The sequence below is a fragment of the Muntiacus reevesi genome, chromosome 18, assembly GCF_963930625.1.
Source record: "Muntiacus reevesi chromosome 18, mMunRee1.1, whole genome shotgun sequence".
Taxonomy (NCBI): Eukaryota; Metazoa; Chordata; class Mammalia; order Artiodactyla; family Cervidae; genus Muntiacus; species Muntiacus reevesi.
In genome coordinates, this window is record NC_089266.1 from 49,096,230 (window position 1) to 49,123,804 (window position 27,575).

General features: G+C 45.4%; 2 protein-coding genes across 2 annotated transcripts in view; one reads left to right on the forward strand and one right to left on the reverse strand.

Moving 5' to 3' along the window:
• The first annotated feature begins 1,219 nt into the window (after positions 1-1,219).
• On the forward strand, positions 1,220-24,264 carry CHCT1 (CHD1 helical C-terminal domain containing 1). Its single transcript, XM_065910937.1, has 9 exons — positions 1,220-1,270; positions 3,402-3,503; positions 3,751-3,926; positions 5,384-5,483; positions 8,770-8,965; positions 11,922-12,070; positions 13,846-14,044; positions 23,485-23,659; positions 24,114-24,264. The coding sequence occupies exons 1-9, from the start codon at positions 1,220-1,222 to the stop codon at positions 24,262-24,264; spliced, it is 1,299 nt and encodes a 432-aa protein (XP_065767009.1).
• Positions 22,387-27,575, reverse strand: part of APPBP2 (amyloid beta precursor protein binding protein 2) — a 62,651-nt gene continuing 57,462 nt past the window's right edge. Inside the window, exon 13 of the mRNA XM_065908988.1 lies at positions 22,387-27,354. Coding sequence (XP_065765060.1) covers positions 27,101-27,354 — 254 coding nt within the window. The 3' untranslated portion in view covers positions 22,387-27,100. The remainder of the gene's footprint in view (positions 27,355-27,575) is intronic.

The window sequence follows — 27,575 nt, forward strand, 5'->3', positions numbered from 1 at the left end:
CACCGCCCTGACCGGCCCGGCGAGCTGATGCGGGATGCCAGGGGCCACGTTAGAGACGAGGGGCCACGTGGCCCCGCGCCCCGGAGCGCCTCCAGGACAAGCCGGCCGGGGAGACGCGCGGACCCCGCCAGCCCCCTCTACGCCTGCGTTCTGGCTTCCCCCGAGGGCGATGCAGGAGGGAAAAGCCAGGGCGGTCGGACTCCTACCCAAACCTCGGCGCCGCCCCTCGTGGCGGCGGACCCAAGGCAAATAACGGGAATTCTGTGCTTCTCGGCTGGTGTTCCAGGAAATGAGATCACGGCTGAGACCTGGGGCTTCCCAGCCGTGATCCCGGGGCTTCCCTTGTGGCACGGTCGGTAAAGAATCCAGCTGCAATGCAGGAGACGTAAGAGACCTGGGTTCGATCCCTGGGTCAGGAAGATCCCCTGCAGAAAGAAATGGCAACCCACTCCAGTATTCTTGCCTGGAGAATCCCACGGACAAGGAGCCTGGCGGGCTACAGTCCTTGGGGTCACAAGTATCGGACACGACTGAGAGACTAAACCCCCACCTCCCCCGGGACCTACCCCGGGGAAGAGGTATGAGGTTAATTGAGGTAATACTGGGTGGCTAGCATTTTCGTACACTCGCTAAAAACACCACCAGCATCTACCCACCACCCAATACAGAGGGCTCCCTCCCTTCCTGGAGGCTACGGACGATGAAAGAGAAGATGCATCCCGGGAGAGGTTGAGGATGCTACGTTCTCCCTGCATCCTCTACCCCATTGTCCCTGGTCCGAAAAGGACGGCTAGGAAACCTGTTCTCGCTCTCCTCTGGGGGTGGAGCCCAGAGAGGAGCCCAACTCTGTAACCGAGGGGGCTTGAATGGTACGCAGGCAGGAGAATTATTCCTAAAGCCTTACCCACGTTCAAAATCGACAGCACCCGACAGTTCTCTTGGGAGAAGGGATGCCCGCCCCTCCTGGGCAGCTGTGAGCCCCAGCAAAGCCCGGGGTGTGCCTGGCCCAAGCTGCTGGCTCGCAGGGCGGGCTCCAGGGCACCCGGAGGAACCCGGGCCGCGTGGGGAGGCGGCTGGGCTCTGTGTGGGCCGTTGCCATGGTTTTGCCCCGAGTTCCGAGTGCCACTCCCTGAGTCACCGGGGGCCCAGAAGCAGGAGGTGGGAAGCCTGAGGGGATCCGGGGAGTGCCGCCCTGGAGCCCATCAGCGCTCCTGTTGAGATGGAAGCCTCTGATGGGCAGGCGGGCGAAAGGGAGGAGCCGCTAGAGCAGGTGAAGTGGGGCTGGGCGTGTGAGAGGGGGGAAGAAAGAAGGGCCCTGCAGGGGCTGGCTTGGGAAGGCAGAGAAGATGAGTGTCAAGGAAGAAGAGAGGGGGGAAAAATTGGTGAGTTCACTAGTTGGCAAGAGACTGAAAGAACAAGAGGTTAACTCATTCAGACAGATGTTTATCCAGGATACAGATACCTGGCAAGATGATGGGGGAGATTCCTGGCAAGATGATTGTCAGTTATGAAGACTCACAGGCTGGTGTGTGTGTGTGTGTGTGTGTGTGTGTGTGTGTGTGTGTGTGTGCGCGCATGTGTATACATGTGTCATGGTCTGTGTGGTTTGTATGGGGTGTTTATCCAACGGACCAGCCAGGTTTCCCTCTTTCCAGAGTCTGGAGGAGCCTGTGTCCCATTCTCTCTGCATCTTTCTCCCTCCCTTTCCCTGGAACTTTCCTGTGTCCCCTGAACACAGGCAGGACTTACTGCTCACTTGTGTTTTGGCTCCCCCATGAGGCATGCAGGATCTTAGCTCCTTGACCAAGGATTGAACCCGTGTCCCCTGCAGTGAAAACTTGGAGTCTTAACACTACGCCACCAGGGAAGTCCCTACGCTCCCTTTTCTGGGAGACTTTTTAAAAGGCAGGTTAAATCTCATGTCAATCTAATCCTGTGCTCTGACCTCAAGCGTTATCCCGAAGTCACCTCATCATGATTCATTTTCAGCTTCTTTTGCCCCAGCTTGCTATCAGAAAGTTCCTTCTCATCATCACCATTACTGTCACCCACTTTCCTGAGTGCCCATTAGCCTGGCAAGAAGCTAAAGATTAGGGATACATAGAAGTGGGCCTGGGACTTAGGAACTCAATAAGTGTTTGCTGAAAGAGCGAGTAAATGAATGATGATCATTCCCCCAAGGAGTTACTTAAGCATCTCGGGTACCCTCTGCTCATCTGTAACCAAAAATAAAGAGTTCTAGCCTTACAGAATCTGTGGGAGAATAAAATGAGTTAATGTTGGTACTTCCTTGATGGTCCAGTGGTTAAGAATCCTCCTTGCAAATTAGGGGACACAGGTTCCATCCTTGGTCCAGGAATATCCCACATGCCTCAGAGCAACTAAGCCCCTGAGCCTACTGAGGCCTGCAAGCCCTAGAGTCATGCTCCACAAGGGAAGCCATTGCAAGGAGAAGCCTTCATACTGCAACAAAGAGTGGCTCCTGCTTGCCACCATTAAAGAAAGCTCGCATGCAGCAATGAAGACCCACTATGGTCAAAAAATTAAATAAAAATTTTTTTATAAAAAAGAATCCACCTTCCAATGCAGGGGACCCAGGTTCCATCCCTGGTTAGGGAACTAAGATCGCATATGCTGTGGAGCAATTCCACATGCTCACTGCAACTAGAGAGCCCATGCTCTGCAACTAGAGAGAAAGCCCACAAGCCACGATGAATCCTTCCTCCCCTCCAAAGAAGAAGCTAACCATACACAGAGTTCAATTCAGAGTTCAGTTCAGTCGCTCAGTCGTGTCCAACTCTTTGCGACCCCATGCACTGCAGCATGCCAGGCTTCCCTGTCCATCACCAACTCCTGGAGTTTGCTTAAACTCATGATGCCATCCAACCATCTCATGTCATCCCCTACTCCTCTTGCCTTCAATTTTTCCCAGCATCAGGGTCTTTTCCAGTGAGTCAGTTCTTCCCATCAGGTGGCCAAAGTATTGGAGCATCCCCTTCAGCATCAGCCCTTCTAATGAATATTCAGGACTGATTTCCTTTAGGATGGGCTGGTTGGATCTCTTTGCAGTCCTAGAGACTCAAGAGTCTTCTCCATCACCACAGTTCAAAAGCAGCAATTCTTCAGCGCTCAGCTTTCTGTATGATCCAAACATTAACAAAAAGAGTTAATGTCTGTCAAATGCTTTGCAAAATTAGTTAGCATACAGAGCTATAATATCATAAAAGAAATGGATTAAGTGTTCTTGGTTTTCTAAGCAGGGATTCTCAGAGATGGGTTTCCTTTGCCCAGGGCTCACTGGCCTGAGCGCTAGGTCAAGGAGGGGGTCACTGGGAAAATGGAGAAGGGCTTTGGCTGGCATCCCAAAGCCCCTAGCTGACGACTGCTCCTGCCTCCTCCAGGGGACAAACACACCCAGCTTAGAGAGGAGCTCCAGTGCCGCCCCAGTCAAAGACTCCCTTGTGCGCCATGCCAAGGGCCTTGACCAGGACACCTTCAAAATTGTGAGTAAGGGGCCAGCCTGGGACCCATACCCTGTTTCCCACAGGTCAGGAGACGTGGGTCAGAAGCTGGCAGGCCTCGGATCCATAGTTAATGGCCCCACTGGACGCATCCTTGGGAAGGAAGAGGCCTTCTCACATAACACTGGGTCGGAAGGGCTGCAACTGGGCCAGCCTACTGGCTATGTGGGGCTGTCCATCTTTCTCTTCTTTCTCCTATGGCCCCTCACTTCCCCTGTTGCTTCCTCAGTGTAAAGAATATCTAAGGCCACTGAAGAAGTTCCTGCGAAAGCTGCACCTGCCGAAGGACCTTCCCCAGAAGAAAAAACTGAAGTACATGAAGGAGAGCCTGGTGGTCCTAGGGGACCACATCAACACCTTTCTGCAGCACTACTGCCGAGCCTGGGAAATCAAGCACTGGAAGAAGTAGGATAGCCTCCCTACCCTGGCCATGACCCTCTCTCCTGGGCCACTCCCTCCAGAATCGAGGTCACACCTTAGTGAAAATCTCCTAGTCCTTCCTCTTAGTGTGGAAGGGTCAGGATCCTGGAGTGAGCGTGAAGAGGGGTGGAGAGAACAGTGTCCTCTAGTGACCCAGGGCAGCACTGAATGGATGAAGGACTCTCCTCACCCAGGGGTGAGAGTTCAGCTCAGTTCAGTTCCGTCGCTCAGTCGTTTCTGACTCTTTGCAACCCCATGGGCCCCTTTGGACCCCATGGACAGCACACCAGGCCTCCCTGTCCATCACCAACTCTCAGAGTTTACTCAAACTCATGTCAATTGAGTGGGTGATGCCATCCAACCATCTCATCTTCTGTTGCCCCCTTCTCCTCCTGCCTTCAATCTTTCCCAGCATCAGGGTCTTTTCCAATGAGTCAGCTCTTTGCATCATGTGGCCAAAGTATTGGAGTTTCAGTTTCAGCATCAGTCCTTCCAGTGAATATTCAGGACTGATTTCCTTTAGGATGGACTGGTTGGATCTCCTTGCAGTCCCAGGGACTCTCAAGAATCTTCTCCAACACCACAGTTCAAAAGCATCAATTGTTCAGCACTCAGCTTTCTTTATGGTCCAACTGTCAGATCCATACATGACTACTGGAAAAATCATAGCCTTGGCTATAGGATCTTTGTTGGCAAAGTAATGTCTCTGCTTTTTAATATGCTGTCTAGGTTGGTCATAACTTTTCTTCCAAGGAGAAAATGTCTTTTAATTTCATGGCTGCAGTCACCATCTGCAGTGATTTTGAAGCCCCCCAAAATAAACTCTGCCACTGTTTCCACTGTTTCTGCATCTGTTTGCCATGAAGTGATGGGACCAGATGCCAAGATCTTAGTTTTCTGAATATTGAGTTTTAAGCCAACTTTTTCACTCTCCTCTTTCACTTTCATCAAGAGGCTCTTTAGTTCTTCTTCACTTTCTGCCATAAGGGTGGTGTCATCTGCATATCTGAGGTTATTGATATTTCTCGGCAATCTTGATTCCATCTTGTGCTTCCTCCAGCCCAGCGTTTCTCATGATGTACTCTGCATAGAAGTTAAATAAGCAGGGTGACAATATACAGGCTTGACTACTCCTTTCCCTATCCTGAACCAGGGTGGGAGGAGTGGGGGAAAGAACTCTGATAGAATAACTGCTGTGAGCTGTGGGGGCTCATCACCAAATACAGGGGATTCAAGGCCTGGAGAATCCTGCCCTCCATGTGCCCAATCAAAAATTCAGCGGGCGGGGGTGGTTCCCTGGTGGTCCTGGCCATAAGGCAGGCAGGTGCGGGAGGGAGAGGGGCTGGGCTCCGCCCCCTCAGCCTCGGCCCCGCCCCTCAGCCTCGGCCCCGCCCCCTCAGCCTCGGCCCCGCCCTCTCAGCCTCGGTTCCTCTCCGCTGCAGGATGCTCTGGCGGTTTGTCTCCCTCTTCTCAGAGCTGGAGGCGAAGCAGCTTCGCAAACTCTACAAGTACACCAAGAACAACCAGACGGCCAAGTTCCTGGTGAGTCTCCCCCCGGGCCGGCAGAGGGCTGGGTGGCGTGTTCTTAAATTGTAGGGGGAGGTCTGAGCCTGAAGGGCTGTGTTTTGTTTTCTTGTTTTGGCCACAGCACGTGGCCTGAGGGATCTTAGTTACCTGACCTGGGATGGAATCTGGGCCCCCAGGGGTGAAAGCCCGGAATCCTCAACACTGGACTGGCAGGGAATTTCCTGAAGAGCCCTCTGACAGAACAAGTACTCTTTAGTCCTTCCCGTGCTCACTGCCTGAGGAAGACTCCGCCGCCACCGGGGTGGGCCCGGGGTGGGGCTCACGGGGCCGGAGACTCAGCTTCACCCGCCACCCCCACACCCTGCGGTGAGCGGGCGCGGGCACGTTCCTGAGGAGCCGTGGGGCGGCGACCCAGGCCGGGCACAAAGGCCTAGCCAGCTTGGGGCAGGCTATGGAGACTGTCGCAAACGCCAGAGGATAAATATACCGGGCAGGCTTTGTCCCAAAACAGTGACTCTCAAACATTTTAGTCCCAGATCACTTCTCCCCTCTTAATTTTTATGGTGCTTAGTTGCGAAGTTGCGTCCAACTCTTTGCGACCCCATGGACTGCAGCCTGTCAGACTCCTTGGTCCATAAGATTTCCCAGGAAAGAATGCTGGAGTGGGTTGCCATTTCCTTCTCCAGGAGATCTTCCCAACCCAGGAATCAAACCTGTGTCTCCTGCATTGGCATGCATGTTCTTTACCACTGAGCCACCAGGGAAGCCCGTAACCCCCCAAAACATGTGTTCATATAGGTTACATCTATTGATATTTGCCCTACTAGAAATTAAAGCTAAAGAAAAAATTCAAAATGTGTACCTATTAATGGTTTAAAAATCAAGGAGCCCATTATATGTTAACATTTTAATGAGAGATAACTATATTTTCCAAAACAAATTTAGTAAGAGGAGCGACATTGCTTTCTATTTTTGCAGATCTCTTTAGTGTCTGGCTTAATAGAAGACACTTGGCTTCTCATATCTGCTTTTGCTCAGTCTCTTACGATATGATGATTTGGTACATAAGAAAATCCAGCCTCCTACTGATATATATATATCAGTATATATATATTTATTAATAGAAAGGAGAGGAGTATTTTATTCGTGTTTTCAGATAAAGGTGAATTTTTTTTTTTGACACCAAAGCTCAGCAAGTGGCAGTTACTTAATTGCAGTGTTGAATCTGAAACCATATCAATGAATGTTTGTTTATTAAGCTGTCTGTTTTTGTTTTTTACCACGTTACACAGCGGGGTCTTAGTTCCCTGACCAGGACTGAACCCATGCTTCCTGCAGAGCAAGTGCAGAGTCCTAACTACTGAACCATCAGTGAATTCCTTCAATGAATGTTTTAAAATAGACTGTTTTTAAAAAGGCAGTTTTAGGTTTATAGAATAATTGGGGGTAAAACACAGGGTTCACATATTCCACCCTTTCCTGTTTTCCTTATTAACACCTTGCATTAGAGAGGTACATTCGTATCTTTGATGAACCAATATGGATACACTGTTAATAAATAATGTCCATGGTTTACATTAAGATGCATTCCTTGTTTTGTACATTCTGTAGGTTTTGACAAATATACAGTAGCATGTATCCACCATTACAGTGGAAAAAGGAAAAGTTTCATTGCCCTAAAAATCCCCAGTGCTCTGCCTATTCATCCCCTCCTTCTCCCCTCAAGGCCCTTGGAAACCACTGATCTTTTTACTGTCTCCATAGTTTTTCCTTTTCTGGACTGTATAATTGGAAGGTATAGTTGGAATCACATAGTATGTAGCCTTTTCAGATTTGTTATCAATGAACTTTTTACACTAGGTTACGTTAGAATCCATTGATTTCTCTCCTGGACTCTGAGTGGATCCCACTTTCAAGGGGTCTGTGAGGTTAGAATATTTCACAGAGCACCCTTTGAGAACCACTGTCCAAAAGAATAATTAGAGGGAACAGTTTTTATGTACCAGGAGATTTTATGTTCCTTCATGTCATTCTTCAAAAGTAACCCTAGGTGGTAATTAGAATTATTGCCCAGAGTGTATAAATGAAGGTGCCAAATCTAGGGAGGTGAAGGAACTTGATCCAGACCATGCAGCAAATGGAAAGGATAGAGCTGGGTTCAAACATAATCTCACTCAAAGGAGAGCCCTGCTCTGACCTTATCCTGCCGATTGTTCCAGCTGGGCAGCTATAATGGCATCCTCTGATAGCTCAGTTGGTAAAGAATCCTCCTGCAATGCAGGAGACCTGGTTCAATTCCTGGGTCCAGAAGATCTGCTGGAGAAGGGATAGGCTCCACTCCAGTATTCTTGGGCTTCCCTTGTGGCTCAGCTGGTAAAGAATCAGCCTGCAATGCAGGAGACGTGGGTTCAATCCCCAGGTTGGGATGATCCCTTGGAGAAGGGAAAGGCTACCCACTCCAGTATTCTGGCCTGGAGAATTCCATGGACTGTACAGTCCATGGGGTCGCAAAGAGTTGGACATGACTTTCACTTTCTCTCTGGGTCTTTATTTCATTCCCTGAACATGAATGTGGGGTCGATTCAGTGATCCCTTTTTAGGAGCTGCCATTTTAGTCATTCCTGGATTTCAGCAGCCAAGGAACTTTCGAAAGATGTTTCCAGGCTCTTGATTTTAATATTGCAAAGGACTTTAAAAAATAAGCACCAGGATTTCCCTGGTGGTCCAGTGGCTAAGACTCTGCCCAGTGCAGGGGAGCCAGGTTCGATCCCTGGTCAGGGAATTAGATCCCACATGCAGCAACTAATTAAGAGTTCTCATGCCACAACTAAAGATCCCACATGCTACAACTAAAACCCAGCACAGCCATGCATGCGTAGTCACTTCAGTCGTTCATGTCTGACTCTTTGCAACCCCACGGACTGCAGCCCACTGAGGCTTCTCCATCCCTGGGGTTCTCTAGGCAAGAGTACTGGAGTGGGTTGCCATGCCCTCCCCCAGGGGATCTTCCTGACCCAGCACAGCCAAATAAATTTTTTTTTTTAAAGTCCCATTGCTTCATTACAAACACATAAGACACTATGCTCAATAAAGAGACAGAGGATATACCGCAAAGGAAAGAACCAGCCAAGAAGTGAGAGTTGGCAGCCTGGCCTCAAGATCCCTGTGGTCCCCCATCGCCCCCCAACATCTGTGGTCCTCACTCCATCCTGGCTCCCCAGGCGTGAGGTGCAGCACGGGCAGGGCTCGGGCTCTGGCAGGCGGCCCCTGTCTCCTCCTCAACACTCTGGTCCCCTTGCAGGTGGCCTTCTGCCCCTTGGACGCCCCGGAGAGCTCCTTGCTGGCCGACCAGGAGGACAGTCTGCCCAAGCTCTGCACTGCCTGGGGGCTCCACAGCAACCTCAGCGGCATGAAGGAGAGGCTGTCCAAGCTGCAGGCTCCGGGCCACCAGGCCTGCCTGCTGGAGGAGCCGAGAGCCAGGGGCCCCTGCGGGAGAGGTACACCCGGAGGCGCAGCCCATCTGCCCCCCGGAGTGCCTGACCTGGTCCTCTTCCGGCCACCCCGACTTCTCTTCTGCCCTGCATTTCTCTTTCTGTTCCTTTTCCTTCGCCTTCTTCACTTTTTCTTTTCTCTTTTTCCCCTCCTTCTCTTAGGTCAGCTCACTGTAGGAAATTTGAAATGTATGTGCGGGCGCGCTCAGTCGTGTCTGACCCCATAGACTGTCGCCTGCCAGGTGCCTCTCTCCCTGGGATTTGCCAGATAGGATAAAACAGAAAAGTCACCCATCACCCACAGGCAGGACTAATAATCATATGTAGGTGTGTTTCCTTCCTGTTCTGTCTCAGTTTCCCCAGGAGGTCTCGGGAAATGTGCCTTTTTCATCGAACAGGTAAACAAAGGCAGGCTCCCGTATGATCAGAAGCGGAGCCGTTTCTAGCGGCCAAGAGCGGGGACTCCCGGGAGGTGGCCAAGCAGCAGGCTGCGGCCTCTCGGTGTTGGGTGGGCTGTGGGAGGAGGGAAGGGGTCACTCCCCCAGGAAGGCGGCCGTCCGGCCAGATGGCCTGGGAATGGCCTCCCCGGTGACTGTGGCCCCTGGACGGAGGCTGTGGGCTTAAGGGGCGGACCTCCTACCTCTCATCCTTCTGGAACTGGCTTCTGGGGCCACGTCTAGCTGTTCTTGCTTAGCTCCTGTGGGAGAAAATGAAGGCACGCAGGGAAACCTAGGACCCCAGAGCGTGGTCCTAAACCAGACCCAGGTGTTCCTCCGAAGGCCGGGCTGGCTGGGGCTGCGCTCAGGGCCTTTTCAGTGGCCACAGCTGGACCAGAGGGAGCAGGGAAGTGAGGGTCAGTGCAGAGGACCCAGGGCCCCAAACCCAGACCCATGCCTTGGCTCTGTGGGGACCCGAGGCTCTGGTGCCTACTGCTTAGATTGAGGAAGTAAAACAGACAGTGGAATGAAGGGCGGTCGGTGTCATTAAGACGATTTGGATCAGGCAGTTCATGAATCAGATGAGGAAAGTGTGGTTCAGGCTTCAGAGCCAGCAGGCTCTGTACCGGGTGCATCGTGTCTCTCAATTTCACCCACCCCTGCAGCTCCCCGAAGAGCTGGGCACGACCATCCGCCTTTCACTAATGATCAATCTCAGGTCATAGGGCAAAGGGAAGGTCCGGAGGTTTGGAAGGAGGCAGGTTTGGGACAGGCTTTAGAGAAAGGAAAAAGGAGAGAGATGGGGTAGATGAGAAGGTGGAAGGGAGGTCTGTGTGGAGGTGAGGCAGTGAGCACACAGGCTGGGCTTGGAGGTGAAGGGTGGAGAAAGGGGTAGAGTGGCAGGTAACAGGGAAAAGCTGCAGGCGGTGTGTTGAGTTGGGCTTGAAATTGTGATTCTTTTTTAAAAAAACCTGCTTCTTTATTTGGGGCTTCGTTTCGGCACTTGGGACCCTCAGTCTTTGTTGCAGCATGCGGGACCTTTAGTTGCAGCATGCGGGACCTTTAGTTACAGCCTTCCAACTCTGTAGAGGTATGTGGGCTGCAAGTGGAATCTAGTTCCCTGACCGGGGATGGAACCCTGGCCTCTGCCATTGGGAGTGCACAGTCCTAGCCACTGGGCCACCAGGGATGCCCCTGAAATTGTAATTCTTAAAATAACATTTGATTACAAACACAATCATATCCTAGAAAATTAGATAGTACAGATTAACAAAAAATAAGAAAATATAAACATCACATTGTCATCCACAGTTACCACTTTCTAAATGCTTTTCATGTATATAAACACCTATATTAAACCAAAATGAGATCATGCTGTATGAGTGGTTTTGACTTGAACTTGCTTTTTTCAGATAATTATAGAAACCTTCTTTGTCAATATCTTCATTGGATTAAATACTCCATTTTCAAATGTTCCCAGTAGTCAAAGATACCTTTTGCACTTAATTTCCCAAACCATGCATTTCACCTAGTTATGTCTCTTAAGTCTCTTTTAACCCAAGTCTCCCTTTTCTTCCACCCCGATGTGTTGAAGAGATCAGGCAGACTGTTCCACCTCCTGCTTTTTTCTTGTTGCTTCCATTTGGCATCTTTGAAGCTTGTTTCTATTGGAGCAGGATTGTAGGTCAAGGGCCTCCAAGGATTCATGTTAAACACATTTTTGACTGGGATACGTTTCAGACGAGGTGGTATTCTTCATACTGTGTCACATGAGAAAACACTACTATAGGTGGCGCCACCATGACCGGGTGAATCACTGACTCTATCATGAAATTAAAAGTGACCTGTGTGGGGACTTCCCTGGCAGTCCAGTGGTTAAGAATCCACCTTCCAATGCAGGGGATGCAGGTTCGATCCCTGGTTGGGGAATTAAGATTTCCCATGCCTCAGGGCAACTAAACTCTCAGGCCCACACGGGTCAACCAAGATCCCACATGCTGCAATGAAGCGACACAGCCAAAAATAAATATTTCCTTTTTAAAAAAGAAAAGATCAGGGAAATTGACACCAGCCCCCCAAATATGACCTTCATGGTGTTCCTTGGGCACTGTGCTCCTGAATCTGCTCTTTATTTTTTTCATGAGTCAGTTCTTAAATAAAAAGATGGCAATGATGTTTGCAAACAACCCAGCAGCAAAGTACTGGAAACCGGGGAGTGAATGGAGACAGGGGGGGAGAGGAATCCCAGCCAGAGACCGGAGGTCTGTCCTGACTGTACCCCCGGCTTAGACTTGGAGCAGCCCATTCCCTTACTCTGCCTGCATGCGATCCCTCAGCTGTAAACTGGGGTGATTCCATCCCCCTACCCCACAGGGTTTCTGTGAGAAAAGGGTAAGGGACTTAGGTTGAAAGTAAGGTGAGCTTTTGTTGCTCATCTACCATAGCCGGCAAATGTTACAGGCTGCGATTCTCTTACTGTTTGTGATGTCATCAGCACTGTCTCTGACCTTCCCCCCTTTTTTTAGGTTCTAAGCTTCCTGAAAAGCCAAAACTCAAGAGGAAGAGGATTAAGGAAGCCCCAGACACTCCAGAGACCTGTCCGGAAGAAGACCCAGCTGGGGCTGAGGGCCAGCTCGCCCTGGATCCTGGGGCACCTGCACTTGGGGGGAGGGGGGTATGAGGGACCAGTGAGGGGAAAGCGGAAGCTGTCTTATCGAAAGGATGCTCAGTCTTAATTGTGTATAAATGGGACAAGGAAATAAACATCCTTTAGACAGTTCAACTTGGCTAATCATCGTCGTTCATTTTTTGAAAGTTATTTACTTGGTTGCAGTGGGTCTTCACCGCTCTGTGCGGGCTTTCTCTAGTTGCAGAGAGCAGAGGAGGTCTCATTCTTTTTTTTTTAATTAAAATTAAATATTTGCCAGCCACCTTCTGAATAGTAAATGGCCCCCATATACACAGGTAAGTAAGAGGCAGTTGCTGTGTCAAGGACCGTCACAGTGTGGGGGGAACACACACACAAATAGACGTTATAACAGGGTAACGCCGGTGTCTGGGGAAGTCCTTGAGGGAGGTGACATAGGCGCTGATAATGTATCTGCCAGGAGACAGCGCAGGTGGGAGGAGAATGGGCCAGGAGTCAGTCAGAGGGTGAGAGTCTGGTGCCTGCCTGAATCATCTGCCTTGATCCTGCGGGGAACTTAGGGGGGACAGTGACAACGGAGATGCCAGGCAAGGGAAGGAGTTGATGTGACGCGGGTATCAGCCAAGTACGTGGAAGTGAGAGCGGGTAGAGTCAGGGGACCAAAGAAGGAACTGTACTGATCGTCTCAAGGGACTCCCCTGGCTGTCCAGTGGCTAAGACTCCATGCTCCCAGTGCAGGGGGCCCAGGTTGGGCCCCTGGTTGGGGAACTAGATCCCACATGCCATAACTAAGAGCGCACATGCTGCAACTAAAGATTCTGTACGCCGCAGCCAAGACCTGGCTCAGCCAAAAAGTAATTTTTTTTTTTTTTTTTTTAAGGCAGCTGCACTTGTCTAGGGCATTTTAAATGACTAAAGTAGAACTTCTTTTAAAAAGTCAGTTGCCAATACTAACTTGGTACATTTCACATTAGAAACAACAACAGTTTGAAAAAACTGGCCATGCCGGGACCTGCCTTCTCGCAGACAACCCCTGGCTGGGGCTCAGGTTTCACTGATATTCTTTCCAGTTCACCGCAGTCTCCACCCCTGCCTGTTGCCTTACACACCGGCCTTCTTCACTCCTTTCTGTTAATATGTTTGATCCTTTTCGCCTTTTGTATTCGCCATCCTTAGGGTATATACACACACACGGTGACGCTGTGCATGCATGGGTGCAGGGTGGATTTGTGGGACTAAGGTTAACCGGACAGCTCTTGGTGAGAGAAGTGGGAGATGAAAAAGGAGGGGAAAAGGAGGAAGTGAAGACGGCATATAGTCTCTAGCTAGAAAGGCCAGGGAGACAGTGGTCAACTCCAGGAGGAGAAGCAGGTCCAGTCATGTTCCAAGAACACGGGAGAATCACGGGCTCTCTTCCAGGCAGAGCATCCGGTGCCCGTGAAGGGTGGAGGGGGGGGGGGGGGGCAAGAATAAATGTGTGTGACCCTTTTTCCTCTCCTCCTTCAATCTGTATTCAGGAGTAAATATTATCAAAGGTTTTAAATGGTAAAATGAACATCAGTGTAGACCTGAAGGCCAGAACAGGAACGCACCAGTGGGGAGGGAGGCAGCCACCCCATCTCTTCGGTCCTCCCACCCATTGCCTGCCAGAGGCGAGAGGACAGAGGCTGATGCAAGGGTCTGGGGTCAGCCTCACTGGGTGGGCCCCGCCAGTCCTGACAAAGCAGGGAGGGTTTGTGCGAGATGAGCAGCCGGTCGGAGGGTGCCTCTGACACCTGGGGGCTCTCCACTGTTCTCCCGAGCGCGATGTCACTGATAAGGTCCCAGGGGAAAAGCTGGCTGTTGGGGGAACGGACCAAAACAAGGAAGTGACCTCGGTGTGTGAGGCAACACTGCCCCCTACAGGAATTCTGGAACTCTACCGCCTTCTTCCTGCGCAAAGAGCCGGAGACCAGTGTGGGAGATTCCTACCAGCCTTGAGGATAATCAGGAGGCCTGCAGGTAAAATGTGCAAGAGGTGAGGCTTGGATTTGGAGGCTTTCTTTCTTTCTTCTTCTTTTTTTTTTTGGCTGCATCAGGTCTTAGTTGTGGCAGGTGGGCTTAATTGCCTTCGAGCATGGCCTCTTAACTCTTTCCTTAAATTCAATAGATCTCAGAATTCTAAAGACAGATCACATGACATTGCTCTGCTCAAAATATTCCAATAGCACAGAGGATTTTTAGAGCAGTGAAAATACCCTGTATTATACCAGAGTGGTGGATACATGCCATCATACATTGGCCCAGACCTCTAGGATTTGTGACGCCAAGAGTGACCCTAATGTAAACTGTGGACTCTGGGTGATAATTCTGTATCAATGTAGGTCCATCAGTTGTAATCAATAACCCCTCTGGTGGAGGGTGTGGGTGATGGGGGAGGCCGTGCACGTGGAGGAAAGCAGTACACAGGAAATCTCTGCACTGTCTGCAGTTTTTAAACCGCTCTAAAAATAAAAAACAAACATATATACAAACAAAACCTCCAACAGCTCTTTATCTCCTGCAGATATAGAAGCCAAAGTTTTTGCAAGAGCCTACAAAGCCCTATATGATCTATCCCTGTCCATTCTGGGACCTCTTTGTCCTCATCCTTGCTTTTCTCATACCAGTCAAGCATACTGCTGGGACTTCTCTAGTGGTCCAGTGGCTAAAACTTCATGATCCTGACACAGGGGGCCCATGTTTGATCTCTGGTCAGGGAACTAGACCCCACATGCCGCAACCAAAAGTCTCATGTGCTCCAACTGAGGCCTGGCATAGCCAATAAAAAAATAAAATAATTTAAAGTATACTCCTGCCTCAGGTCCTTTTCACTGACTATTTCCTCTGTCTGGAATGTTCCTTTATTTAAAAATAGCCATTTATTTATTTATTCATTGGCCACACCTTTAGGCATGTGGATATCTTGGTTCCTGGATCAGACAGGGGATGGAACCCGTGCCCCCTGCAGTGGAAGCAGGGGAAGATTCTCAACCACTGGACTACCAGGGAAGACTCCTGTCTGGAATGTTCTTTACCAAAATATCCACTTGGATCATTCCTTCTTTTTCTTGAAATCTTAAGTATCACCTCCTGAGGATAGACTATTGTAATCCCTTATTTTAAAGTCCAACAACCTCTGCACCCCGAATATCCTTTGGTGTTTTTATTTTCCTAAAGTACTAACACTTCTCAAACATTATATACTTTAGTTATATAATGATTTTATTTCTTGTTTATTGATGTTCTCCTCCCAGTAAAATTGAAGTTCCACAGAGACAGAGATTTTGTCTGTTTTGCTCATTGCTCTATCCCAGCGACAACAGGCCCCGCACGCAGGAGGGACTTAACACACATTTGGGGTTTTTATTTTCAATTTTTGGCTGCACCCAGTGCATGTGGGACCTCAGTTCCTCAACCAGGGATCGAACCTGCTTCCCCTGCATTGGAAGGCAGAGTCTTAACCACTGGACTGCTGGGAAGATCCCGTAACAGGTATTTGTAGAATGAATGATTGAATTCCATGACTTGGGAGATGGCAAAGTGCTTTCTTTGTATCCATCCTTCTTGGATCTTCATGTCACACTCATCAGGGAGATTCTGCCGTATTACGGGGAAGAAATCAGAGGCTTAGGGGCTGCCACAGCTGAGCTGAGAGGTAGACTTTCCAGGTCTCCTGACTCCACATTCAATGCTCCTTAGTTTTGACTTTATGATTTTTCCTTCGTGCATGCAGACATTTTCTGTTTTTATAAAGTAAAATTATCAATCTTTTCTTAAATGGTTTCTTTATGACTTTGAAAGATCTTCCTCACTCAGAGAATATTTAAAATTTTATCTTTCGGGCTTCCCTGGTGGTCCACTGGTTAAGAATTCACCTTGCAATGCAGGAGTCACCAGTTCTACCCCTGGTCCGGGAAGGTACCCCACGCCACAGAGCAACTAAGCCCACGCAGCAGAATTACTGAGCCTGTGCTCTAGAGTCTGTGAGCCGCAACTACTGAAGCCCAAACACCCTAGAGCCGCTCTCCACAAGAGAAGCCACTGCAGTGAGAAGCCTGCGCACCACAGCGAGAGAGTAGCCCCCATTTGCCACTTCTAGAGAACAGCCTGGAGGCAGCAATGAAGATCTAGTGCAGCCAAAAATAAAGTTTAAAAATTCTATCTTTCCCTCTTGTAGCACCAAGATTTCAGTTTTTACATTTAAATCTTTGGTCTATCTGGAATTTAAAGTTGTGTAATTGGATTCCAATATGTTTTTTTCAGATAGCTAAATGGTTATCCTTGCAAAGTGGGAGTGTATTTATAGGATATAATATATAGGGGGAAAATCCATTTTCTACACAGTTTCGAAATGTCATCCTTATTATATATTAAGTTCCTGATTTACTTGGGTCTATTTCTGAACTTTTTGTCCTGGGCTATTGATCTGCCTGCTCATGTAGAGTTGGGTTTTACTGAAAAAGGAGAAAAAGACACTATAATAACAAAACAGGATATGATAGGAAAAGAGTATTCAGTTTCTAAAAAGAACCAAATGAAATTTCAAAAATAAAAAATAATCATTGATATTGAAACCCTAATGGTCAGGTTAAACAGTAGACAACATCTGAATTCACAGATCAATCTTAATATCATAAAGCAAGATAACCAAGCAAGATAATGGGCCTCCAGCCTAAGCGGTATGTTTGCAAAAAATTCAAACCTGAATCTGATCAAATTTCTAGATCTAATTACCATCTCATAGGAAATACAAGGGATTGGGGAGCGTATTAAATGATACCATGGGGACAGAATCAGCAAACTTCTTTTAAAAATTTTTTATTATTATTTTTTGACTGCGCTGGGTCTTTGTTTTTTTGCTCAGGCTTCCTCTAGTTGCGGGCTTCTCTTGTTGTAGACTATAGGCTCTAGACTCTTGGGCTCAGTACTTGCGGCCCCTGGGCTTAGCTGCCCTGTGGCGTGTGCGATCTTCCCGCAACAGGGATCAAAACTGTGTACCCTGCATTGGGCAGGGAAGCCCTCAGCAAACTCTTGATCCACAGAGTAAACAAACCAGTTACTTTAATAAATAAACTTCAAAGGGGGAAAAAAGAGGAAGAAGAAATCTAAAAATTAAGAGATTGAAGAGATATGGCCAAGGACATATGAGGACTCTCTTTGCATCCCCATTAGAGCAAACCAGTTCTAAAAAAACGCTTATGAAACATTCAGGGAAATTGAACATGGTCTGATGATTTGATGATGTAAAGGAACGTTAGTATTTCTTGAGTTTAGTAATAGTATTTTGGATTTATATATATGTGTGTATATATATTTAAGTCTTTATGTTTTAGAGATAAACAGTAAAATATTTGGGGATAAAACTATGATTCTGGGATTTGATTTAAAATATCCAGTGGAGTGGTGATCATTTGGTAATATAGAAATATCAAATCACTGCGTTGTGTAATAGGAACTAACACAGTGTTGTAGGTCAACTATGCTTCAAAACCCAAATAAACTTGTAGAAAAAGAAATCAGACTTGTGGTTATCAGAGGTAGGGGTAGGAGGAAAGAGGAACCAGAGAAAAGTGGTCAAAAGATACAAACTTCCAGTTATCAGATAAACTAAGTATTTGGAATATAACATTCAACATAATCGGTATAATTAACACTGCTGTATATTCTGTATGAAAGTGAAGAGGGTAAATCCTAAGTGTTCTCATTGTAAGGAAATATTTCTCTTCTTTTTCTTTTATATGAGATAATGGATGTTCACTCATTGTGGCAATCATTTCATGATGTATGTAGGTCAAATATGATTGCTGTTCACCTTAAACTTAGACAGTGCTGTATTAGCTTATCAATTAATCTCAACAAAACTAAAACAAATTGGGTCACAAAGGCAGGGTGCATGGTGGCTGAGAGGACAGTCATAATGAGACTGGCCACGTATTTATAAGCCGGATGAAAGCTATAAGGGAGTTCCTTAGTCTCTCTACTTTTGCATGCTTACAAGTTTCCAAAGCAGAAAGTTGCAAAAGATTAGCCAAACCATTGCCTCTCTCCTAGTTCCAAAAGAGCCATAATTCTTCTGGCTTAAAACAGGATAGTCTTGGGATCTCTCTGGTGGCCCCATGGCTAAGACTCCACGCTCTCAGTGTAGGGGGCCTGGGTTCGATCCCTGATCAGGGAACTAGACCCTCTATGCCACAACTTAAAAACCCTGCATGCTGCACTTAAGACCCAATGCAGCCAAATAAATTTATTTTTTAAAAGATGTAGAATTAAAATAAGCAAGGTAGTCTTCAGCCTTGATATTTGGTCTAGAAGCTTATTCTACCCAGACCTCTCCCCCAGGATTCACTTTCTGCAAGGAGATGGGATGAAGGTCCAGACTGGAGTCCAAATCAAGCCTTGACTTCTGATAGCTGGTAAGTTTCCAGAGAAGAGGGACAGAAGACTCAGAGCCTTAGGAGAGGGTCTGTAGTAAGAAACGTGCTCCATGCAGAACAGAACTGAGTTAGGGATGCTCCTTACCAGCAGGAAGATCCTGACAGGTAAGACCCTAAGAAGCCAACCAGTCACAGACCCCACATGCATAGCCTAATTACTAATCCAATAAATGCAAATGAAAAGAATAATTCTGTCTTTGTATCATATTAGTATAAAAAAAATCATAAAGCCCCCATGTGGATGTGAATGTGGAAAAAGCAGAGTTCTGATACAGTACAACCTGAGTGGAAACTGATACAACCCAGCAGCATGTGTCAAAATCTGACCCGGCAACTCCTCGACCAGGGGTTTATTTCTAAGACAAGAATCTAAGACGTGCACGAAGCTTCACTGTCAAGGATAATACCAGAGCGGAAATTTACAGTGGGGAGAAACTGGAAGCAATTTAAATATCCAGTGTGGAGGTTTGAAAATACATCACAAATACTTGGACTTCCCTGGTGGTCCAGTGGTAAAGACTCTGCCTCGTAATGCAGGGGACACAGGTTTGATCCCTGGTCCAGGAAGATCCTGCATGCCTCAGCGAGCCACAGATACTGCAATGAATAGCCCTCACTTACCACAAAAAGAGAAAGCCCCCACAGTCATAAGTAAGTAAACAAACAAAAATAGATATACTCACAAATTCTGATATTGCTTCTTTCAGGACAAGGGGTTTAATTTCCCCTCCCTTGTGAGCTGTTCTTGGGGGGACCAACTTCTAATGAATAGAATCTGGTGAAAATGATGATGAGTTGTGACTTCCTGGGGTAGGTCACAAAAGATACTGTGGCTCTTTCTGTTGGAATGATTGGTCCTGGGGGAAGTCAGTGGCCGTGTCAAAAAGACTCACAGCCCCATCAAGCGGCCCACACCAGGAGGACCTGAGACCTCTTGCCAACAGCCGTGTCAAGTGAGCCGGCTTGGAAGCAGATTGTCCAGCAGCAGCCAAGTGTAAGGTTGCCATAATTACAGTCTCATGAGGTCCCCTGAGCTAGAACAACTCGGTAAAGCCTCTCCTGAACTCCAGTTCCACAGGAACTGTTAATTAATATTTTTGGTTTGAGCCAATTAAGTTTTGACAAAACAGGGGAGGCGTATAAAGGCAAAAACTGCAAGGTTAGTTACACGGGTTGTTTATCAGGAATTTTTTACTATATGTATTCGTTATATTGGAAAATACTATAAAGTACTTTTTTAATACCTGCAACTCTAATAAAGAGGTAACCACACTTAACAAATTGGCATATTTGCTGTCTTTTTCTGTTTGTTTCATTCATGCTTTGTATTGATTTATATTTTGACCTCCAGCTTTATTTCTATCATGACCATTTCCCCATACTATTATATATGGTAAGTGTAATTTTTAATGACTATGTACCCCACTGGGTGGATGGGCCATAATTTAATGCATCCTCTATCGCTGGAATTATTATCTATTGCTGTATAATGAAGACAAACTGAAATTATAATGGAGCAATCACAGTTCATGTGTGTGTACTAAGTCACTCATTCGTGTCCGACTCTTTGCGACCCTATGGACTGTAGCCTACCAGGCTTTTCTGTCCATGGGATTCTCCAAGCAAGAATACTGGCGTGGGTTGCCATGCCCTCCTCCAGGGGATCTTCCTGACTCAGGGATCGAACCCCTGTCTGTTACATCTCCTGCATTGGTAGGCAGGTTCTTTACCACTAGCGCCACCTGGGAAGCCCCACTCACAGTTCATGTGTGAAAGTCGCTCAGTTGTGTCCGACTCTTTGTGACCCCATGAACTATATAGTCCATGGAATTCTCCAGGCCAGAATACTGGAGTGGGTAGCCTTTCCCTTCTCCAGGGGATCTTTCCAACTCAGGGATCGAACCCAGGCCTCCCACCTTGCAAGCAGATTCTTTACCAGCTGAGCCACAAGGGAAGCTGAAGAGTAACTAGAGTGGGTACCCACTCACAGTTTAGGCACACAGAAATGGAGTGGGTGACCACTGCGGATTTGGTCTCAGACACATCCCTGCAGCACTGGAAAACTTGAACTTTCTTTGAACTGCACCAGACCCAAGGACGTTGCCAGCACCTCCTGCTGTAACCTTATGATCTGAAAGTCTCCCCTTGTAAATATGCAACCATTTTGGATCCCAACCAGTTCTAAACAAGCACTCTTACTTCTGTCCAGCTCTATTTATAATTCTTCATTTTTATCATAAGCACCTTGGCTCCTTGGAACTCTCACCTTCTGATAAGATTTATCTAAAGCAGCTTTTATTTTTAAAAAGTTAAAGATTTGATTTGTCTGATCAAATACATACTAGGTAAACTTCTTCCTGGTCAAAAAGTGCCAAGGGTGGTTTTTTAAAATAACTACTTTTTTTTTCATCTTGTATAGAGAAACGTGATGACTCTACCACTAACACAACAGTTGTAGAATGTGGACTGGCCAATGGGTCACAGCCACTAACAGAACAGAAAAATACTCAAAACTATTTAAGCAGCAGCAAGAGTGAAAAACCACCTGATTCTGTGCTGAGGAAGGTAAATGCCAATCAACTTTGACATGTTGTATCAATGTTCTAATTCACAAATATATCTCACAAGGCTTATCAATACACTGTCTGGAAGTGCTCACTCACACTCTCTTCAAACTTCATATATCATGCCTGACTTTGTGAGTAGCCTAGATACCTGATGTCAATGGAATCATACACTATTTACTTGCTTTCCCCTTTTGTGACTGGCTTATACAAACAAAATGCCCTCAAAGTCCACCCAAATTGTAGCAGGAGTCAGAATTCCCTTCCTGTTTAAGGCTGAATAATATTATGTTGAGTGAATGCACTACTTTTTGTTGCTTTCACCTTTTGGTTATGGTGAATAATGCTGCTATGAACATGGGCGTGCATATGACCATATGACAATGGCTTCAGCAAAACTTCAAATAAAATACTGCGTAACTAAGTACCAAGTGGCAACTCAAGCTTCCCTTGTCCTTTCAGCCTGATGAGTGAGATTTTATGCAAGAAATGGCATTTCAAACAGCAGAAGGGCATGTTCAGAGTCATGGAGATGGAAAAGGAAATAAATTTAAATTCAGTAACACCAGGGAATTCCCTGGTGGTCCAGTTGTTAGGACTCTGCGCTTTCACTGCTGAAGATGCAGGTTCAATCCCAGGTCAGGGAATTAAGATCTCGCCAAGCTACATGGCCAAAAAAAAAAAAAAAAAAATTGGTGAAATATATATATATCACCAAAGGTGGCAGGTGATGAAGTCAATGCTGACTATTCCAAATGAAGGTGGGATTTTGTCTAACATTCATCGGTTTTCTTCATAATCTGGTTTCATTTCCTGTAATTGTTTTCAGTGCTTTAGATTCATGCTGTTTCATGGTGGATTTTTAAAAAGGCCTAACCTGACCCCACCTTTCATACGAGGAAATGACACACAGAGGCTTATAATGACACATCTCAAATTCCTACTGTTAAGAGGCAGGGGTAGAACCATAACCCACACCCAAGGTTTTCGCCACTGACAGATACCCAGCAGAACTTTACCTGTCTCATCACCTATTCTCAGCCTTTGCGTGAGACTAGGGAAAAGAAGGGTGTGATTACGTTTGTGAAGTCCCCAAAGCCCTCTGCGTTCATGCAGTGCTTTTGTTTCCAAAGTACTTTCATAAGCACCGTCTTCAGGAGCTGTTACCAAGCGTCTCCTCTGCCACACGTCTCACTAGAAGAAGCACACCGCTGTTCTAGTTCTGACAGTTTCTCTCGTGTTGTTTGCTAATAACAAAGTCTGTGATGTTTAAATAGTCCCAAGTCCCGACCGAAAGCAAGCACAACTAAACTGGAAACAGATACACTATGAATGAGGAACACTATATTTATTAAGTCAATAATTCATCTTTAGCAATACAAGTACAGAATATATCACAATGCTGGTTACAAACATACTTAGTATGGTTTAATGGTTACAAATAATGGTGGGTACTACAAGTTTGTGATAAGGGTGATATGAAAGGTCATTCTGACACAATGAAGAATTGTCTTTAAAAAAATCCGTCAATGACCTTAGATATTTCTATAGAAATTACTGTGGCACTATTAGTGGGGATTTTCATGTAAAGAATTGATAATGATTTGCTTTTGTTTCAGTAAGAGCTTTTTGAGTCTATTAAACTAAAATCCCCGGTTGCTTAATAAAGTATAAAAATAGTACTGACCTGGTAATATTTAATAAAACATAGCATTCATTCACATCATAAAAGTAGAACTAAAGTGAAAAGTTTTTAGTTACCATGGCAACAGATCTTCCCATAAAAGTAATCTACAGAAATGAGTAATGTTACACAAATGGTACCTGCAAAGTTATTTAGTGATCCAACACTTGTGTACCACAAACCAAGTTTTCTAGATATCTATATATAGCATATATTTTTAATCTTTACTTTAAAAAAAAATGTGCACTTCAACAAACTCACTAAGGCCACTCATGCTATAGATGCCTAGGATTGCAATTAAAGAACAGCATTATTTTAACAAATCCTCAAGCACACTCCTTCAGGTCACCAACAGGGTAAAACCAGTTTTCTGCCTAAAACATTCCTGAGATTTGTGGACAACTACTAATGTTCAAGCTGGAGATGAATTAAAATGTCAGATTAAAAAAAAAAAGGAATTTTCTAGCAAGAACTGAGGTCCTCCAAGAGGTGAAATATATATGCTAATTCTTAGAGCAAAAATAAAAGTCTTAGAGACGCTTTTACTTATAAATATTTTTCCAGTAGTAACTTTGCCATCCAGAAAAAGAACAGTTTGGAAGTAGCCAGGCTACAGATTCAGGGGGAAAAAAGGTAGAGTGACAGTTTAATACAGGTATCCTCCTCTTTCTGAAAGTTCACTTTATGCTACTTTATCAAAGACCTGCAATAGCGCCTGTTTTTACTAATCGAAAACAGATCCAAAAAGGAGCGTCACTTTCACGAAAAGAGGTGAAAAGCAGAAACGGCATTCAGCGTCTGTCTGCACACAGCTGTTAGGAGGCAGTGGCCATGACAGCAGGAGCGGCACCGCCACGCTCCTTTCCTGGAACGACGCTCGGCATCGCAGCTTCAAGCCGCCACAGCTTTACCTGTGCGGGCTTCTGTGCTTTATCTCAATTTATTTTGCGAATCTATTAGCAAGATGTGCCCTAGGCTAATTACCGCTCTGCTGTTCACCTGTTTTGGCTTAAAGAGGTTTCATGGGAACACTCTACTTTTGGACAGCGGGGAAAGACCGCTCTCCCTGCTGCTACTTAGCAAACCATTCTTTCCATCTGTAAAGTACGGTCCAAAGCTTCAATCATGTTCTAGGCATGTGTTTACTGTTGAGCATTCTGTCTGCACTGTCAGGAGCAGCCAAATGGCACGCTATTTATAAGACTGCAGCTGCTTGATCTAGTTTTCTCAAAATTATGAACTTTTCTCTAACAGGCTAAGGTCTCTGTCCAATCTCCCATTTTCACAAAACAGAGCACACCTGCACGGGGGCCATTGCAAAGCAATACCAGCTGTTCGTGAGCAGAGACAGCTCTGATAACGCTAAGGGTCCTGACGCTTGGAGCAAAGTCAGCTGTGGCGACCCATAAAAACTATGGTCTAAAAAACCCCCGACTGGCTCTCTGCAACGGAACAAAGGAGGGACGGACCACCGCTGCGGTCCAGGAGTGTTACGGCTCCCTGATACACCCAGCTTGAGTAGCACCAAACTTCAGGGAAAAAAACCCCGAGTACAAGAGAAAACAACGTCAGGAAAGGAGGAGACCAAAGGCCTCTTATTTAATATTACTTTGTTGAACTGCCAGAAAAGTCTTTTAAGCTGGTCTATGCTTTCTTATACATAACCCCACCATATACGAAAAATTTGTTCAAGCAATTGATTATTGTGAAGTAAATTTTACTCTGAGACTTTTTTCCCCTACCCCCATAAATCATGATGATATTCACCTAACTTATCCTAAACATTCCAACTAAAAGGATAAAACCCACACTTAAAATTATTAGAGTTTTATTCTTCATTAGAACCAGAAATAATAGCATATTAAGTTATATCACTATCAGAAACTGGCAATCTCTTTTCTCAATCTAGAGTGTCTGCATTAAGTATATGGATTTACAGAAAACTACATTAAAACAGTGGCAATATGGCAAACTATCAGCAATGATCTTTTTTTTTTTTTTAAGAAAAACTGGCTGCCATTTAACATTATCACCCTGTGATCCTAGGCTTCTAAATATCATGTTGCTTTATCACTGAGTGTTATCTGAGTTCAAACTGAATTAGAGAAGATGAGGCCTTAAGTCATTTGCTGGATTTTATCCTAGGAAATGCTGTATATGCACAAAACCAAAAATACAGATTAAAAAAAAAAAACTTCATATGAAAACATAAGTTTCAAAATATTTATTGAAAAACAATTTACCATGACATTCCTATACCACAAACATACCACAGGACTCTAAATAACCAACAAAAGTATACAAAGCCTATCCTTAAAATCTTTGGAGGTATTAAATATATAGGCCCATGAGGATAGAGCTGAGTAACTTAAAAATGTTAGTCCTTGGTCACACAGACTATTTGGTAATTAATAAAGAGGTGCCTCTTGGCATTAGATTGCAATTAACTGGGAGGGGGAGGTGCAGGTGTGCCAATGTGCTCTTTTCAATTAAAAACAATTCAGTATGAGGATTACACCCAGGTTTCGAAATCACACAGCTATCATCTTAAAGACATCTGGGCTTGTTTCATTTCTTCTACCTCCCCTAGGGAATCCCCTCCTGGGGACTTAAAAACAGTGGGATCATAACTACCAAGATGGCAAATAACAGCCTTAAATAAGGTTACATTGGGGAAGGTCAAAAAAGTGTTTAAAATTGAATTGATCTGAAATTTCCAATTACTTTTTCTGCACTCCTTGTGGTGGACAGTTTACATTCCCCCCGCCCCCTCCCATCCCAACACACCTGTTAAAAGAAAACCCAAATTCAGCACACATCCACTCACCCACAGACCACTCCAAGCATTAGCCAGGAGCAACAACTCTTAACAGCCAAGTCATGAACCCCTGAAAATAGGGGGGAAAACCCTGATTCTTAACTATAGAGGCACCAAACAGGCCACTATAATAAGAACTGAGGTAACGGCAACAGACCTTTTTTGTTTCTTGAATTGCTACATGTTACAACTTCTCAAATTTGAATATTACCTCAACATTAAATAACTTGACTGGCTTAAATGAAAAATCAAAACCCAATAAACAGAAAGATGAGTTAGTGAAATAGATATATCATTAGCGGGAATCTTTACATTTGACTCTTGAATTTCATATAAAATGATCTACTGCTTACAATTTTTTTTTTTATCACAAACATGAAGGATTTCTTAAGAATTGCTTATTTGGCGGCATTTGTTTTCCATTAATCCCCATAAACCAAACATTAACCTAAAATTCCCATCTGGACATGAGCTATTTCATGACTCAGCCAATATACTTGCAAACTGCGTTATCAGGGTAGCATTTAAAATGAGAGGGATGGCTGCAGCAGATATTTATAGACTTGTTTAGGGCATTGCCATCTGTGTACCTTGACTAAAGATATGCCACTGAAATTGCCAAACTTCCCTAATTTGGTGACTATTACATGAATACAATTTTTATATTATCAGTTTTCATAATACATCTAAATGAAATCATTCTACGATAAAAGTAAAAGCAGGGGCTAAAATAATCATCTAAAACCTCTGGTCCAAATAACCCCTTTCTACATTAGGCTGGTCCTTTTCAGATCCTCCTGGTCCTGTTAGCAAAAGCTATCAGAGCATCTTGCCTTTTTGTACCCCAAAAAAACACAACAAAACCAAAACCAAAGAATTAAAATTGCTGGTTTATCAGCTTTTCTATTACTTACAGGTCAACACTGGTCCAGTTCAGATGAATCTGACAGTCCTTCCCCTTTGTTATACAGCCCTGGAGTGGCTGTCTCCATTATTCTAGGTAAGGTAGCCAAACCTAAGTCAGGATGTCCCTCTGCTATTAGTACTTGTGTTAACTTTTCTATACTGTGTATAAAGATTTTCCCCATAAAATTTCTTTACAGTACAGTATTGAATACCTCCTCAAGGAAGAATTATATGTTAAAAAATTGTTAAAATCATCCTTACATAATAAGAATGCAACTCTTTTAAACTCTTAAATAGTTTTATTTAGGGGTTTTTTTTTTCTTTCAGGCTTTCTGCAAAATGAATTACTTTAAAAAAAAAAAAAAGAAAACAAAAAAATTTCTGTTGTTTGTTCTACGAGGTTGAAAATATGGGCCAGACTACTTATACATGCGGTACATGCTGAATATAACTGAATATATGCTTATTCCTACGGACACTCTGCAAGAAAGGGATCACCCAAATAGGGTCAAAGGACTGGACCAGTGTTTCAATGCAAATTCCAGCCCCCAAAAACAACATGGTTTTGATTTCACAGTATGAATTCCCTGGAATCTGGGAAAAGGTAAGTTAGTTAACTGAGGTCCTCCCTCAGCAGCTGGGTCCCTCGACATTCTGAGCAATCAGGAAGGACTGCACCACTTCTTCAGTGGACTGGGGGCTGGTGTTGACGTCTTCAAGAGCATCGGTCACGGAATACTGCCGATCTCGTAACCGGTTCCAGTTAGACAGAACATTGTGATACTCAAACACTTTCTCATAATTTCCAATGGAGTTGTAAAGTTTAATGAGACCTCGGTAATCATATTCCAGTCCACTGTAGCCTTCACCGAAAAGTTTCTTCCCTGAAAGTAAACAGAAAAAGAAAGGAAGCTCAAATAACGAAATAAAGTAGTTTCTACAACACAAGCTTAGTTCTTTAAAATAGGGTGTCTTTGTCTTATTCCTTTTAAAAGGAATAGATTCAATTAAAAATGTTTTTACTGGAACACAGTTGCTTTACAATATTGTGTTAGCTTCTTGCTACACAGCAGAGGGAACCGTCACACACACGAATGTACGCGTG